This window comes from Apium graveolens, chromosome 8 (assembly GCF_009905375.1).
Source record: "Apium graveolens cultivar Ventura chromosome 8, ASM990537v1, whole genome shotgun sequence".
Classification (NCBI taxonomy): Eukaryota; Viridiplantae; Streptophyta; class Magnoliopsida; order Apiales; family Apiaceae; genus Apium; species Apium graveolens.
This window is the reverse complement of record NC_133654.1, coordinates 74,616,842-74,633,908: the sequence shown is the minus strand read 5'-3', so window position 1 is coordinate 74,633,908 and position 17,067 is coordinate 74,616,842. Positions and strand designations below refer to the sequence as shown.

At 34.4% G+C, this 17,067-nt stretch overlaps 2 protein-coding genes across 3 annotated transcripts; one reads left to right on the top strand and one right to left on the bottom strand.

Annotated features, from left to right (window-relative positions):
- The first annotated feature begins 4,807 nt into the window (after positions 1-4,807).
- Positions 4,808-10,094, top strand: LOC141679023 (protein IQ-DOMAIN 9-like). Of its 2 annotated transcripts, none has more exons than XM_074485503.1 (6): positions 4,808-4,980; positions 6,216-6,316; positions 6,578-6,730; positions 8,110-8,337; positions 9,347-9,460; positions 9,573-9,709. In XM_074485503.1, exons 1-6 carry the CDS (start codon positions 4,848-4,850, stop codon positions 9,576-9,578), a joined length of 735 nt encoding a protein of 244 aa, XP_074341604.1. In that variant the 5' UTR covers positions 4,808-4,847; the 3' UTR covers positions 9,579-9,709. The 2 variants fall into 2 exon arrangements, with proteins under 2 accessions (XP_074341604.1, XP_074341603.1); XM_074485502.1 differs by having other exon boundaries at positions 4,817-4,980; positions 9,541-10,094.
- Positions 10,095-10,942: 848 nt separating this feature from the next.
- Positions 10,943-12,906, bottom strand: LOC141677377 (tetrahydroanabasine acetyltransferase). Its single transcript, XM_074483285.1, has 2 exons — positions 11,959-12,906; positions 10,943-11,661 (listed from the first exon to the last, which is right to left on the bottom strand). Exons 1-2 carry the CDS (start codon positions 12,759-12,761, stop codon positions 11,121-11,123), a joined length of 1,344 nt encoding a protein of 447 aa, XP_074339386.1. The 5' UTR covers positions 12,762-12,906; the 3' UTR covers positions 10,943-11,120.
- Positions 12,907-17,067: the final 4,161 nt, after the last annotated feature.

Here is a 17,067-nt window from a genome sequence, read left to right as displayed (position 1 = left end):
CCATTATGTAATAATGCAGATTCGCTCATTCTATTCTCAAACTAGATAATTATTGTTTAACAGTATAATAGTCTGCAATTATTAATAAAGTGTGTGTGTGAGGTGAGGAAAGCTATCCTTATCACATTCTTGTCATAGTTTGTTATTCAATCGCTGGAGTGCATCCTCTCTCCTTATTTAATTAATAAATCACTTTCTGTGAGTTGGATGATATATTAAGGCTTCTTTAATTAAGGGTTCTACTTTTAGCAGAAGTCAAAATTACGGCATGTTTGGCAGAATGTATGTGTTCAATTCTCCTTGTCTTATGATTTAAAGTTAAAAGGTGTTATTTTAGTATAATAAAGTTGAGCTAAAAAGACGTGAATAATAAACCATAAAGTGAGACCCCCTCTGTTTCTTCCGTTTCTGCTGGGGGCTTCCGCCGGAAATTCACTGGTGGTAAGCCCCAAAACTTTCCTTTTCTTTGATTTTCCTTCTTCCTTTCAATAAAAATCGAACCAAAACCAAATATCTAGAATTTATTTCTCAGATCTATCTTGATTTTGAGTCCGATTCTGCAAATAAAAATTGGGTTAAATATCAAAGTGGTCACTCAACTGAATGTCACATATCAATTTAATCATTAAACTTAATGGGGTATCATTTGAATCACTAAATTCATAATAAATATCAAACAGATACCTTAAAATATGTGTTCGAGAATTAAAAATTATTTTATGGAGTTCTATATATTTTTCTTAAATTCTGTTACAACCAAATGCAAATGTATGAATTCTAGTATTTTATATAATATAGTAAGATTTTTAAAAATTTATCTACTATTTATTTGTAATTTTATAATCATTTTCTTTATTAAAATAAAAATAATTAGTAGATAAATTTTTAAAAATCTCACTATATCTACTAAAATACTATGAATTCATAATTTTTCATTTATTGTAATGACATTAAAAAAAATATTTAGAACTTCATAAAATAATTTTTAATTCTCGAGCACATATTTTGAGGTATCTGTTTGATATTTATTATGACTTTAGTGATCCAAATGATATCCCGTTAAGTTTGATGATTAAATTGATGTATGACCTTCAGTTGAGTGACCACTTTGATATTTAACCCAATAAAAATTACCTCTAGATTCAAATCCCCCTCCTTGACATCATACCAAAATTTGGTGTCATTCCAAGGTATTTGAATATTTTGGTTTAAGTCTCGTCTATTGACGTGTGTCTGGATTGTTCCCTTTTTGTTGGAATGTTGAAGCATGTTTTTTGGATGCTTGTTTTTGTTTTGTTCCTGGCTACTTTGAAAATGATTTATATGGTTTTGTGGGAGATCTGTTTTTCGTGCATTGAATTTGGGCTGGTGTCGAATATTACAAGAGTTTACTTTTCACAACTAAAATGTGTTCATCTTTTGAGATCTTTCACCTTCGGCTTGTCTATAGCTGATTTTTGGCATGTAGATAGCTTGGGTGCTTCTGAACATTGGGCTACAGGTGGTGCGTATGTGAAGGTCATTTGTGATATTACTGGTTCCAGGATTGGTGCAGGTATGATCGATCAGGAAGCCATTTTAATCTTTTTTCATTCAAAGAATCTTGAGATTCATGATGTTAAACAGTCTGAAAACATAAGCGACTATTTGCTTAGCTCGTTTATTTGTTTAATCCTGGCTGTATTTTTTTCGATGGGAGTTTTGTTCCTATTGAAATTAAGTTGTAATTTTGGTAATAGTTTTAGCCGCCGCCTCCCTCCTCTCTTCCCTCTCCTAGGGTTTGTCCATTTTCAAGTAAATCGAGGGGTTTCCACTGGTTTTCTCTAGTGGAAAGCCCCAATCCCTTCATTTTCTTTTATTCTCGTTGATCTCTTTTCAATAAAACCCAATTTTTTTGGGTATTTTTGTGTCTCTCCTCTTGTAGTGTGTGTTTGTCTCTCCTTTTGGAGTGTTTGTTATGTTTTTGCTTAGTCATGCTTGGGTTAATCTGGTATTGGATCTGTTAAGGACGAAGTTGCTAATATTTTTGGTGATCTGCAAAACCTGTATCGAATCTGGGATGGTGGTGATTATTGCAAGAGCTCACCTTTCACAACCAAAGATTGTTCATTTTTATGGCTTTACACTTTCGGAATGTCTATAGCTGGTATCCGGCATGTAGATAGTTGGGGTGCCTTCGGCATGTCTATAGCTGGTGTCCGACATGTAGATAGCTGGGGTGCCGCTTCTCCAATCTCATTTTATGCGATTGTTGTTTCTGAACATTGGGCTAACCATAATTTTTACGTGATATGGTCAATTGCGATGTTGCTATTTTCAGAGATGCCGGTGCAATTTGGATCGCTTGGAATGTCTTTGATTTCGTTTTTAACTTCAAGAATTTTTAAATATTATGTGTTAAACGATCAGAAAACAAATCATCTAATTGATTTTAGTATGTTATTTGTTTTATCACCTGATTGTATCGACAATTGGTGGTTTGTCCCGGCTAGATTATATTCAATTTAATGAAAATTTTCTGCATTTGTCAAAAAAAAAGTTGTAATTTTGGTTGATGCAATTTATAAAAAGCATTTTGTCAAAAAAAAGAAGTTAAAAGGTGTTTCCGCGTAATTTAACATGAATTTTGTATTATTTTTTAAATTTATTCATGAAAATTTTCCGCCTAGCTGAATAAGGACTTTAGTTAAAATATATTTTTATTTATAAAATATCTGTTACTTTAATAAATTAAAATAATAAGCTATAAAGTACTACATTTATTTAATCCTTGGAAAATTACAAAAGATATTACAATTTTGAGTTTTTTTTAATTTTTCTTAATTAAAAATATAATAAATTAAATCGATTTATTTTTATTTTCCACTTTAAAAAAATTAGCTTTTTAAAAAAAATCTTTTAGATAAACAATATTCATTGATCAAGACAATATTGTCAAATATTTTGAATTATTCGAATAAAAGTTATATATGTATACTATATATTGTAGAATTTGATTCAATGCATTTTATATTATTTAAGGAAAAATATGTATTGTTCAATAATTTGAAAGAATTAACCAGTTCAACTGATATTTATAAAAATTTATCGAATTAAAAAATATTTAATTTTAGGAGAATAGTATACAATGTTATCAAATTATAATATGAAGAAATGTTAGAGTCAAAATGAAACAAACTTAAAAACGGTTTAAACAACAATATAAATACAATTTTTCCTTCGAATTCTTGAAAAAAAAATCATGAATATTAATAATAAGTCTTAAAAATATATAATTTATTTTTATATTACAACCATGATTGATATCGGTTGCGTAAAAAATAGATATGGATTGTTTGTCAGTGATAATGTGAATACCATATATAAATTATAAAAATTTACTTATTACATAATTTTAATTTATGAATAATTATAAATGCATGTTATTTAAGTAATCAATTGCTTCACTAGATTTAATAATGATTATACATGTACATAAATTAGATATTTAGCATATACATAATTGAAACCGTCATAATTTACTTGAAAATATAACATACGATAATTTACATGCTAACACACACATATAACTTAATCTTACTTTGTTAATAATAGTGTAAATAAAAAACTAACATTTTTCCATACATGCATACGTTGAATTTCAAAAAGTAACATTTTTTTATTAAAATCAAATTTTATATTAACAGTAATGTAAATTTTACATTATTGTATATATTATGACTGCAAGTCATTTTGACTCAAGTTATGCATTTTTTATCTTTTTAAATTGAGTAAGTTAATTGCAAGTTAATAGTGAACTCAATAATAATATAGACACGTACATATAGTTTATTTAAATAAAATTCAAAAAATTTGGTCAACTATGTGTTCAACATATATGTTAATTTTTATTTTTTCCTTTATAAACATACTAACGGCATTTTACAAATTAAGTTTAATCGTTTCGTTTTTTTATCGTAGGTAACCCGCAGCCGCCTACAAATTACGTGAACCAAGGTAAACCGCATTAAGCGACAAGTTTTAGCTCAGGAGGCATAATCATAAATTCGTCTCCCGTGGGATTCGAACATGTGACGAAAAGGATAGTTATCCCCTCTTAACCAACTGAGTCAACTCTTGCGGGCTACCATTTATAAACGTATATTTACTACCATGTTTATATTCATTCATTAAATACAAATTATATAACACAAACAAGAATATATATATTTTGCTTAATGAGCTATATTAGAAACATTGTATAATTTGGTAATGTCTTGTACGAAAATAATAGATAAACAATCAATTTGTATTTGATATACGTTAGACGTTGTACAACATTTACAAATAAGAAAACAACTGAGAGCAACTCCAACAAACTCCTTGCAATTTCACTACAAATAATATAAATAAATGAGCTCCTAATTATTTAGAAGCCAAAATCAAACAATTTCTCTAACAATTCTCCTTAAACTCACTTTCTATCTATCTTTTTACTCATTAAAGTAATTTATGTTAAATAGACGGGTAATAAAATATGATATAATAATGAGGAAGCATCTGAAACTCCTAATATTATAAAGAGAGACAAAGAATTTTTTGGAGAGAAATTTTATCTCAATTTATTCAAAATTTACCTTAAGAGCCTATATATAAGTATAGTGGTTGAAGTTGCTGTAAAAATATAATATATGGATGTATGACCCGTGACTCGCACGAGTTATTCCCCCAATCTAGGATAAAAGAAAAAAAAGGCTCACTAACTTAATAACCCATACTAAGCAAACCAAACATGGCCTTCTGTCTGTGTAAAATAGATATATAATATTATAACGAAAATAAAACTGCAGGTGGGAAGAGATGGGGCCATGGTCTGTATGAAATATCAATCCCCTGCCCCTGCACACCTACCTTTTATTCTACTCTTTTGCCACCACCCACCCCCACCATTCTTTCTTCTTCTTGTTCATCAAAATTCAACTCAACATTTCTCCTCCTCCGGTATGTCAGGCTTTGCTAAATATTATCTGTTTTTTGCCCTCTTCTTTTTGCTATACATTTACTCATTCTTTTTACTTGTGCTCTGTAATTTTCATAATTGTTTCAATGAGGTGAGGTGATGCTTAAGGATGTTGGTTTGATATTCTTTCTTTAGCTACCTATATTCCATCTATTTATTGGAACTATAAATTTAGGAAGAGAGCTTCTTATCTTATGTTTATTGTGTTTGTATGTTGTACATTCCTCATTCAAAGAGACTGCTCCTCTCATACCATGTTAAGTTATTAAATGTGTCAAAACATTTAAGTGTATCATGTATGCATATCATTTTTGGATCGTAATTTTTTAATTTAATACTGAAAACTCATATCAGTTTTATCCATTTCGAAATACAAGATAGAGCCAAATGATTTTGAAAGTGAATAGTGTTTCGAGTTCAGAAGAGCTGTTTTAGTTTTTGACAATTTAGCATCTAACTCAATCGATAAACTTTCATATTAAACAAGAAGCATTTCCTTGTAAGTTCAGGCATTCATGAATTAGCTGAAACAAAGTGGGAACTATTAACATGTTATTCTGAAGGCATAGATGATTTAACACACCGAAAGAAGTAATAATTTGGCAATAGAATTTGGTTTGTAAAATTCTTGAATATGTACTGAAAACCTCAATCATCCTATTTTGTATGTCATCTGCAATTATCAAACTTATGGGACATTTTCAATAAACGAAACTGTAATTTTTACTCTTTCTAATTATTCTACAGACCGCTGCATTACCCTCTCTATTATAATTATCCTTCCCCATCATTGTTTAGTCTTCCATGATTAGTATGTAGCTAGTTATCTGTGGAAAAACAACTCCCAATTTAACACAAAAAATAGGTCTTCAACTTATTACTCCAGTTTAGAAAACTTAATTCTTATATTTTTTTTTAATTAATCCATTTGAAGACAATAGAAGTCGAGAACAGGGGGTGTTAGTACATAAAAATTTGAGTTATATCACTGATTATTAGTTTATAAGGCAATTCCAACTAAGTACTTGCAGAAAAATGCCAAATTGTTTATGCTACATTTGTTATCTGTGAAGCAATCTGTGAAGCATCACCCGTCGTGGTTATATTTTCTTACAACTTCATTTCAACTCTCCTCATAAGGACTTACTCTCTGATACAAATTCGTTTAGTGCCATATACATTTATAACTTTCATTTCTTATCACTTATCAGTGCAGCCTTCAGGAGATATTTAATTTTGAAAATGGGGTCTGGAGATTGGCTCAAAAAGATAGTCAGCTTTAAGAAACTAAAGAATGGAAAGCCAAAATATCTTAAGGTAATACTTTACATATTACCCTGTTGATTTTTTTTGCCAAAAGCATCCTATAGCATAAATTATGTGCAAAAGCATTGGTGTTAACCCACATCCAATATTAAATCCTCTTGTCATTCTAAAATTCTTAAGAAAACACTTTTCTTTTTAATTTTGATTGTAGAGATTGAAAATTTAGATTAGTTAAGTAATTGTTTCAAATCACGGAGTTACCATCTAAAGTGTGTGCATGTTTCTGTGGATACTCTATCTGTTCAACCACAGGGATCTTCAGGGCTTCAATATGCAAACGGGTTAAACCAAAAAAAAAAATTTCAGATGAATTCTACCAATCTTTCACATCATGTCCCTAATGGGAATCCTGGGATTCAGGATCTAGCAGCTACAAAGATTCAAACTGCATTTCGAGCATATAGGGTAAGTCTAAGTGGAGGTTACATAAAATGCTATTACACATTCTAGTTTCATCATGTTTTGACTTCAGTTTATGCATCAGTTAGATAAAAGCAAAACCTTTATTCCCTTATTAATAATCTATCGCCAGATAAAGCAAGGCTATAATGAGTATCTGTCAGCCAATTATTTCTGGGCCTAGTTATCAGACTTGCATATTTTGTAATATGAAATTGTGGTTAATTTCAATTATTCTTATTAAATGTATAGAATAGATGTTCCCTGTCTTTAGAACAGTTTTGGCATATATATTCTTTAAAATAGTTGTTACGTTGTTAAGTATTGGGGAGGTTAGAATCGAACTCTAGGTCTCTTATAGCACTAGAAGCATCCTTGCTGCAGCTCGCGCCCTCCTTGATTTTTTAAGGGTCCAAGTTTGTGTTTAGACAAGCTGAGATGAATCCTGATAGATGAGTTACTTCTTTGCGTTCATCTACAATGCAACAATGTGGCCATCGTTGAAGCTGCAAATGACAAACTGTAAAGAAATTATCGAAGACATGGAAGATTATTAAATTTGGTAGATAAAATTATACACGAAAGCAAGGAGGGTATCTGTTTCAATTAGCAGCTTCTGAACAACAATTGTTTAAAGTTATTTAAGTATTTGTACAGTGTCTTTATGATGGATAAAAGATTATACACATCCTAGTAGTCCTACAAAGTAATGATCTAAAATCATGTTAAGTAAACAGGAGATGTAAGTCCTGTTACTCCTCCCCAGTTAGCCATTTGCAAACACTTGGTAGACAGGGATGTTTTAGACTGTAGGAAACATCTGTTTAGGCTATATACCATCAATGCAAGTTCCTATTCTTCCGTGATTAGCGGCAAACATGGTTGTACTTGGTCTACCGGTACTTGGATGAATACATCATATATGCTCACCTAAATTCTATGCTTACTGAGAAGATATTCTGGTACATTTTGAAAAAAACAACCCGGAAATTAATGAGTATTCCTTCGGTATAGGTTTCATATTTTCTGATGTAATCGATAGCTTTTTACTTATTTAAGCCCTGAAGCATTTCTTGATTTTGATCTAAAACTTAACTACATTAGCAGTTTTGGTGCCGACTGTGTTATCAAGCATCTATGACTCTTCTAGAAAATAAGTGTAAACATGCATAATTTTTATGGTGTCGAAATAAACTAAGATGGCTAGACATGATTTACTCTAAAGCTTTGTAAAAATAATCTTACAACTTCAGGAAATATATAGAAACAATAAGATTAAGGATTGCCTAGTTTGTTTTCAAGATATTGTGTGATTTAGGTTGTGTGACTGTCCTACATTATGTCATCATATGCATCAATGTTAACATAATTCTATAATTTCTCAGGCAAGAAAAACTCGACGCCAGTTGAAAGGGACTGTCAAATTACGGGCAGTGGCTCTAGGTTCTTCTTCCAGAAAGCAAGCATCCGTAACTCTGAAATACCTCCACACATGGAGCAGTTTACAAACTGAAATCAGAACACGGAGAAATAGTATGGCATTGGAAGCCCGAATCAAACAAAGGAAGCTAGAGAATCAATTAAAACTTGAAACAAAGCTTCATGACCTCGAGGTAAAAGTCTCTCATGCATGCAAGTATAATCATTTACTAGTCACACACTGTGGTTTCTAAACTTTATTGACAGATATTTTAAAGAAGATGTTATTATCGTATTTAGTTTAATAATTCATTTCTGAATATCCTTGACATATTTTTCCGAATAGTGAAAGCACATGTATCTGAAATACCTCTGTCTCATGTAGCATCCGGGTTTGCGTGACGATAATGTAGTGACAAAATATGATCAGGCAAGATTAGTTTCCTTTGTAAAGCCGTGGTGGCCTCAACATAACAAACCTACCTTTTCCCTTTAGGGTTAAAAGTAATCCAGTTTTGAGCAACACTGAGACATGTATGCGGTCTGTTGCATGTGCGTGCACACAAACTGCCAGTTTTATTTTTGTGATTTAGTTTGAGCTAGTTCTAGAAACTTAGAAAGTACCTTTTCCACAAGGAGCTTTCCTGGTACAGCTAATCCAAATAAGGAGGCTGATCTAACAGTATAGAAAATTGTTGGGTGAACCTTAGAGGGCCAGTTGGTCGAGACCTGGCTGAGATAGCCCTCTGAATCCAAATGCATGCAGCTTGCAACTTTTTCTTGATGCTAAGAGCTTACGGATACACACACAGCATTATAATTCTTTAGACTTAATTTTTCTTTTAGTGTATAATTTACAAAAAAAAATATTCCTAAATCCTTCGCTGTATGGCAGCGACAGCTTACCAAGTTACCCATACCTACTTCGTTAATTTAAGAAAAATAATTTGCTTGGAAGCAAAATATTATATTGTTCTATTTTATTTATTTATGTGAAGTTTCTAATATATAACTACGATTGCGACAGGCATCCCCATTCCGTCATTACCACATGAATTCTTTTAGTAGTAAGTTGTAGTCTGTATACACTATTGCACCTGCACTACTTGTCCTATGTGCTTATCATGAAGCTAGATAAATCTCTCTAACTATTGCTATATATGTGTTAGCTCTTTCTCATACACCTGGACTGGTTACTTGCAGGTGGAATGGAGCAATGGTCCTGAAACAATGGAGGAAGTTCTTGCAAGGATTCATCTTCGCGAAGAAGCAGCAGGGAAGCGAGAGCGAGCTATGGCTTATGCATTTTCTCATCAGGTATATAGTGTGATTGCATTGCAAATTTATCATTTTTTTTTGTAAAGGTACTTTATTTTGGAAACATCATTTTTTTGTAGTGGAGAGCTAATTCAAACTCTGCTCTGGGTAGTTATGAACTTGGCAAAGCTATCTGGGGTTGGAGTTGGATGGAACGCTGGGTTGCTGCTCGGCCATGGGAAAGCCGAGCCCTTATACAATCAAGTCCGAAGAAAGTAACTAGCAGTAAACAAGCAAGCAAGACAGCTAAAAATACAAAATCACCAACAATAAAATCAATCACTTCAGTGAAGTCCTTTTCACCAAATGGGAAAGTAACTACGAAGCCTCGAAGATTGTCTTATGGGGCAGCTGACGAACAGGCGAACACTAAGAAAGAATCAATGGTATCTTAGTGGAAAGCAAGACAAATGATTCTACACGGAGTAAAGAATACCATCTATCAGCCAAATCCTCAGAAGAAATGCTTTTCTTTTGTGTGAGAATGAAGCAGTGTGCAGGTTTATTTTCAAATTTATTAATTATTATTGCAATGTATATAGCCAAATCATTTTTTTCGCGATGATGCCTCAGTGTATATAATTTTCTTGAATTATTCTGTATGCTATATAAATTTGTCCAAATTCTTTTTGCTGATCAAGTGTAGTGTTCATGATGTCTTATTTTCTATGTTTACTGTTTTATTAGATTAGAAACCCAACCTTCTAATGCAGACTGCACACAGTACTGGTGTTGTTTAATTTTGTAAATTTAAATATATTAACAGAATTTAGGGTCCATGATTGATTTAATCCAGTGTCTTGCTTTGATTGATCTCGGTTGATGTCAACTTACGAATATCGTAATTTAGGGTTCATATTTAAAGTACATTTCCCACATGTTTCCCTTGTGTCATTCTGTAACCGTTAGTGGAGTTAAAATATCGTATGATAAAATTTTCCGGAATCAAATAACTAAAATATTGATTCTGTAGTTTCTCTAATTTCATACAAATTGAGAAATGGAAGTATAGTTGCCTTAGCTAATACCTGGAATATCTTTAATTGACCGTGCTGCCTTTCACTATTATCTGTTACTAATAATTTAGATGGACAAGATCTCCCACATGGGTGTCTTTAGATCAATCATATTACATTCACCATGAACAGCATATGTGGTCTTTTATGGAACTACTTCTCTGCTATGTGTATTGCTTTATAGGTCTAAAATGATCAACTAACATTATATTTGATAGGATCTGTTGTCATCTTCTCTACTAATTAATGGTTAAGTTCAGTTGTAAACTAGTCGGATCATCTTGAAAAGATTTAAGTGAAGGACGGAGATCTTGGTTTTGCATTTTTAATTTTCAAATCAAAACCATGTTCCTCAAATCCCTTATAAAAAAAAACACTTTTGACGCATACAATTTTAGTATCCAAATCAGCATTTGAAGTTTCTTGTTTATTTTATGTAAATCTACAACTCATTGTTATGTCCATATTCAGGGCATGAAATCTTCATTAATATAATTCCTAAACAGGTAACAAAGCTTCAGAAAAGTACCCCTGTTAAGCTCAAAATACATTGAACATCTCTTTCTAGTTCAGTTGGATGAGACTCTCGCTTTATTTTTACAATTATCAATACACACATAACACAACTTGATAGTATGAAACAGTTAAAGGGGTGAGAATCCAAAATCCATTTTGAAAAACTTCTCCATCTCTGCCTTAAACTCAGGCATTGCTTTCTCTGGTAAATGAACCAAAACTTTGAACCCATCCACCTTCTCTTCATTTGCTGAGGAATAAGGCAAGATATAAGTGGGCTCGGTGCCTCCGAGGAGGTTCCTGGTAAGTGGCAATACCGTAACTGGACCTCCCCAACCAAAATCCACAGTGGAATGGCCTATGTGTCTCCAATCTGTAAATCCGCTCACCCCTTTTCCTGCTGTGATTCCTTCATGATAGTGAAGTTCTTGGAAGTCAATGTACGAGCGAACGTACTCGTCTGTTGCATTGAATTTGCTCTTCTTGATCAGCTCAGCTGTTTCCCAGATTGGTTGCTCTACTAGGTCCTTGGCAAGAATTTGAGCAAACATTGGAACACAGCCGTTTCCCCAGTAGCCTTGCGGCAGTGCAGGCTTCACTAGCCTACGAACATTAATAATGTATGCAAATTTCACCTTCTCATCTCCCGGAACTCCAGAGGCTTTAACTCTGTTTAACACAACAAGTAAACTATTTTATAGAAATGATCAAAAATCGCACAAGTGCTTCCAAATTATTTAAACGCTACAACATAATATTGTAATCCATAACAAATTCATTATTATAAAACTCTACTTTTCTCATTCTCACTATACTTTATCGAAAATATTTTAACAGAACACTTTAATTGTATCAAAATTTTTAACGCATTATTTAACTGATAAGCAGACAAGCCGGCAGCGTGGGATAAACAAGAAACTGTACATTAGTTTCTTGTTTCTTGTACATTAGTTACTGAAAACATACCTTGCACGCCAAATATAAGCTCCCAAGGCTTCAAAAGTCGTAAACTTCGATCCGGTCCGTTCAGCCAACAATCCTTTCAACCGGTTCAACCACTCTTCTTTCATATCAAAGCACCATTTCTCAACCAGTTCACCCGACTGAGCATAAGGCGAAAACCCCTTATCTAGCCTAAAAAATTGTTCAACCGGAAATCCCAAGCGAGCCGGTTCTCTTGGTCCAAGCAACTTAGACCGGTCCCAAACCGGTTCAACACTTATAGTTTCGGCACCCCGAGCCAGCTCGGCCATGGCATTAAAAAACAACGAACCGCCCATGCCATCATTGAGCGCATGGTGCACAGCCGCTCCAACCACAAAGCCACCGCACCCAAAAACCGTTACTTGAATAACAAACGGGTTTTCCAGCACATCTTTGGGGTCCCAATCAGGCACAAGATTTTCGAGATTTTTGTCTTCCGCGTCATCTAGGTAATTAAATGAACTCAACGTACCCTCAACTGTTGCGTGCACAACTGGAGCACCTTTCCCAGGAATGCAATGTAACTCGTAGCGATCATCGGAAGCGCGACGACGTAGAGTGGCTGCTAATGGATAGTAGTGATTTAGGGTAGTGGAGAATGCGGCTTTTATGACATGCAAAGGATCGGAGTTTGTGTTAGTTTTATTAACATATGCACGGAAGTATCGAAAAGTGATGTCAAGATTGCGGTCGGTGTCGAGGTGGGAGAGGGTGAGGACATGGTCGTGAGTGAAAGGGGGAGAGGAAGGGTAGACTGTGGTGGTTTCTTTGATGATGACTTGCATGGTTGTGGTGGTGAAATGAAATTGTAGTTGTATTTGGTTGGTAGTAGGTTTGTAAAAATGGTTAAGTGGGGGTTGGTGTGTGAATATGTTTATGATGATTTTTTTTTATAGGAATGGTTGAATGGTATTTGGGAAAATGAGTGCAGCGGCTGCTTTGGATGTATGTCCACCAACCTATGCTTCTGGTCTTTTTTGGTGGGCATGAATGAGGTTAGGTTTGGTTTGAACACTGAGAGGGCAATTATAACATTGTCACCAACACGGGCTTAAGAATTTAGCAAGCTTAACGCCTATGATTTTTACTTTCTTATATATAATCATGTAATTCAAAAAATTATGGAGCATTATGTTAATTTAATTTTCCGAACTGTTATTTTTGAAAAGTTTCGAAATTCCAATATCTCGTAAAAGAGTATAGGGTTTGAAATTTTTTGAATTCCTGGATCGTGTAAAAGAGAGGTACCACAACAAGAGGTTTTGGAGAAAAAAAATTTCTAAGAATTCTTGTTCTTATTGTAGAAAACAAAATATAGATTGCTATTTAAAATTCGTTAAAATCTAAACAAATCTTATAATGTTCTAATTTTCACACAAAAGTAGCAATTTATCAGAGCTCACCACTAGACTGAGAATTGAGAAGAAAAAAGAAAAGAGTAACGCGCGAAATAAAATGGCGACTAAAATTGGCTGCTGTTGCGGATACCGTATCCAACTCGCGCAGAACATGTCCCGGCAAAAAATTTAAGATCATGTAATCTAAACTTGGACCTGTTGATGTGAAGTGGTAAACATAAATTATAAAAACTTGATTAATGGATTATCCATTAAGTATTCTATATTTTTATGTCATCTTATCATGGCAGTCTTTATGAAACACTTGTCCATTTGAATAAAAAAAGAAGAAGATGTTATTGCTAAACTGAATAAAATTAATTCGGAATGACCATTGTATATAAGAAAAGTAAACACCACGTGCTTTGAAATGAACATGAGGGGAAATTTATGTAATAAAGTTGAATATCTTCTTCTTCTTTTTTGTTAAATAATAAACTTGAATATCATATATATGAAAAAGGAGGAAGTTGCTTCACGATTGTTTAATTGGCGGTCAACTAGCAGCTGCTCCCTCCGTCTCTTCATTTCAGAAATAGGGCCGAATAGGAAATTCAAAAAATCCAAATCTGAAATTGAAATCGCTAAAAATAATTAAAATTTAAACCGTAAAAATTTGATCCGAAACCGAATCGAAACCGTAAAATTAAAAATCGAAATCGAAACCGATTTTTCGAGAGTTCGATTATAGGTGAAAACCGAACCGCAAAAACTCGATCCAATCCGAACCAATAATTAAAAATAAATGAATAAAATATATTTAATATATATATATATGCATGGTTGTAAAAATCGCCGATTCAGGCGATTAATTGGACGATTAATCGGAAGTCGGAGGACTTCCGATGATATTTGCCGGAATCATCTCAAAAAACGTTTTTCTAGAGAGTGGTCAAAATCCGGTCAAAAATCGGAGTTTTAAGGACATTATCGGAGTTACAATCGAAGTTCTGATGATGTCTTACATTTTTCCGGCGAAACCTCTAATAGTTTCATTGGATTTTCAAATCGCCCTTGACATATATACATAGATCAAATTCATATGTTGTACATTTTCAGAAAGAAAAAGTAAAAATATAGCACATAATAGAACGAGACATCAATTAAATTGGATAGCCGGAATGGAAGGTTGGGTTTGACGGGAGATGGGAGAGGGGTAGGGGTAACTGGTGAGGGTGAGAGCCTGATGGTGTTTAAAGATATTTTATTTAAAGTAGTCGGTTAGGCGAGTCATGCGTACAAGTGAATGAGTAATACTAGCTATTACTCTATGATCTTGGACTATAAATGTCTACACACTATGGGAGACTAGATGATTTGGGCCATTTGAATAAAGCTCATGGGCCATAATTATCCTAGTTGAAACCTGTAAATAGGCACCCAATGATAATAATCTATCATATGTGCTATAATAATATTATTTATACTATTTATATAAAATTAAAAATTAAATATTTATCCGATTTTTACTCCGATTAATCCTCCTGATTAATCCCAGAATTACCGATTAATCCCTAATCGGTACCTCTACCGATTAGTACCGATTTCCGATTTTTAAAACCATGTATATATGTTTTAAAAATTAATAAATACATAATATTTTTTTAACAGAAGTTAAAAATAGTTATTACTTTTAAGAGTGTTGGACTGGTGTTAGAATGAACTGGACTATTGCACACTTGGGCTTCATCGTAGGCCTTTGGATTTCAGTTGTGTATAATTACGGATACACTCAAACTCTTTTACGACCTAAATTTATTATTAGATTAAACAACCATATACAATTTTAAGGAGATAATAGAGATGACTGCTGATAGTACATGTAGTTCCTAGAAGGACAGGTCCGGACTCCTAACTCCCACCAGTCCTGCACACTACTAGTCCAAACTAGTCTAGTCCCGCGAGCCCAACCTTGGTGATTCCCAGCACGTGAGGCACATGCCGAAACGCATGATAGAGACAGCTGCCATTCATTAATCATGAGCACAATCATGGCACATGCTAGGAGATCCTTAGAACATTCCTCAACCGTTCCCATCCTGGCATGTGTAAAGCATCCACCCCGTCCACGTGTCCTCCGCTCCTAGAACCAGCGACTACGATTCAAAGGTACCAACCCAAAACCTATCCTTGGGCTATAAATAGCCCAAGAAGGTAAGATTTTGGGGTTAATCACTCTCTTGCACTCATATACACACACAACCACCCTGCATTCCTATCTATCTTCATCTTCCCCAAAAGCGAGTTTTTACTCTCACGCCGGAGGCACCGCGGGACCCAAACCCCCCTTCCGGTATTATTTTGTAGGAGCCCCACGACATCTACACTACCACCGCAGCGAAGGATCCAGGCGCGGCGTCGAAGGAGCAGCCCTGCCACCAGGAGTTATCATTTGGCGCTAGAAGGAGGGGCTCTCCATCCTTGGGTCTCGGTGCCCCTGGATTCACCTTCATCAGCAAACTCTGTAAAGAGTCCATCTCTTTAACTTGTTAGAACCCAAACAACCAAACTCTCTCATAAAGATGAATATTTTTTATTTAAGCCACGTTTGTGTGTACTCATTATTTTAGACCACGTTTGTGTGAGCCCTGTTTTGTTGATTTAAGCCACTTTTGTGTGTGCTATTGATAGTTTTGATTGTTTTAGAACCCCGAGTTTGCTTTAGTTTACATATTGCCTTTGTGTCCTAAAACATAGCTGCACTCGTTTTACTATATTGTTAACAAATCCCGGAAGATTGTTTGAACTAGTACCGAAAAGCTGTTTGTTATTGTTCTGGATAGTTTTTACAATTTTCGAAAAGCAACCTTAGATCAATGTTGTTAGTTGGAAATTTTTGTAAGTTGTTGTTGGTACTTTTGAGATAATGGCAAGAGCAGGAAAACCTACTTCTGGGAGACCCTCCGCTAGCACTCAGGTTCAGGAGCCGGACCACTCCCAGGCTCATGACGCGGGAGCCGACCAAGAAACATTCCAGGAGCAACCATTGTAACACACTCCTATTATGGAGAGGGTTGTGAACACCCGGGACGCTAGGAGCCTTATTGAGATGAACCAATACAAGTACGCTAATGTTCCAGTGGATGAGAAGCATATGGCCAACCTCACATGTAATCCGCTAACAGAAGCAATCCGGGTCTACAGGTAGGAGTAAGCCCGAATTCAGGAAGAAGCCGAACTTAAGGAAGGACCGGAGGAATCCGGGGACTCCTAGCAATCTAAGAGATCTGTCTTTGACCGAATTGAAGCTAGGGGAAGAAGAACAAAAATGATTCAGGAAATATGAAAGAAACAGATGCGGGCAAGAAAAAAAATTTAGAAGAGATGCGGGAACAAATCAGAAAAGAAGAAGAAGCAAAGCTCAAACTAAAGATTCAAAGAAGGATGTAGTTAGAAGAGGAGAACCTACTGGCCAAGTCCAGGACTAAAAGGACCCATAGGGATCCTACTCCGGAGCTCATTTCTGATAACGAAGATGAGGAGAAGCAGAAAGACCTCAAGGATATGATATATGAACTACAAATAAAAATGGACAAAGACTCCGGAATAGAAATTGGAGAAACTTTTACTCTATTCAGCCACTCTTTAGAGGCTATTCCCAAGCAGGGGGACCTGAAACACTATAACTTCGATTTTTTTGATGGTCTGGGAGACCCAGAAGAACACTTGAATTAATTTGAGCAGATCGCGCAAA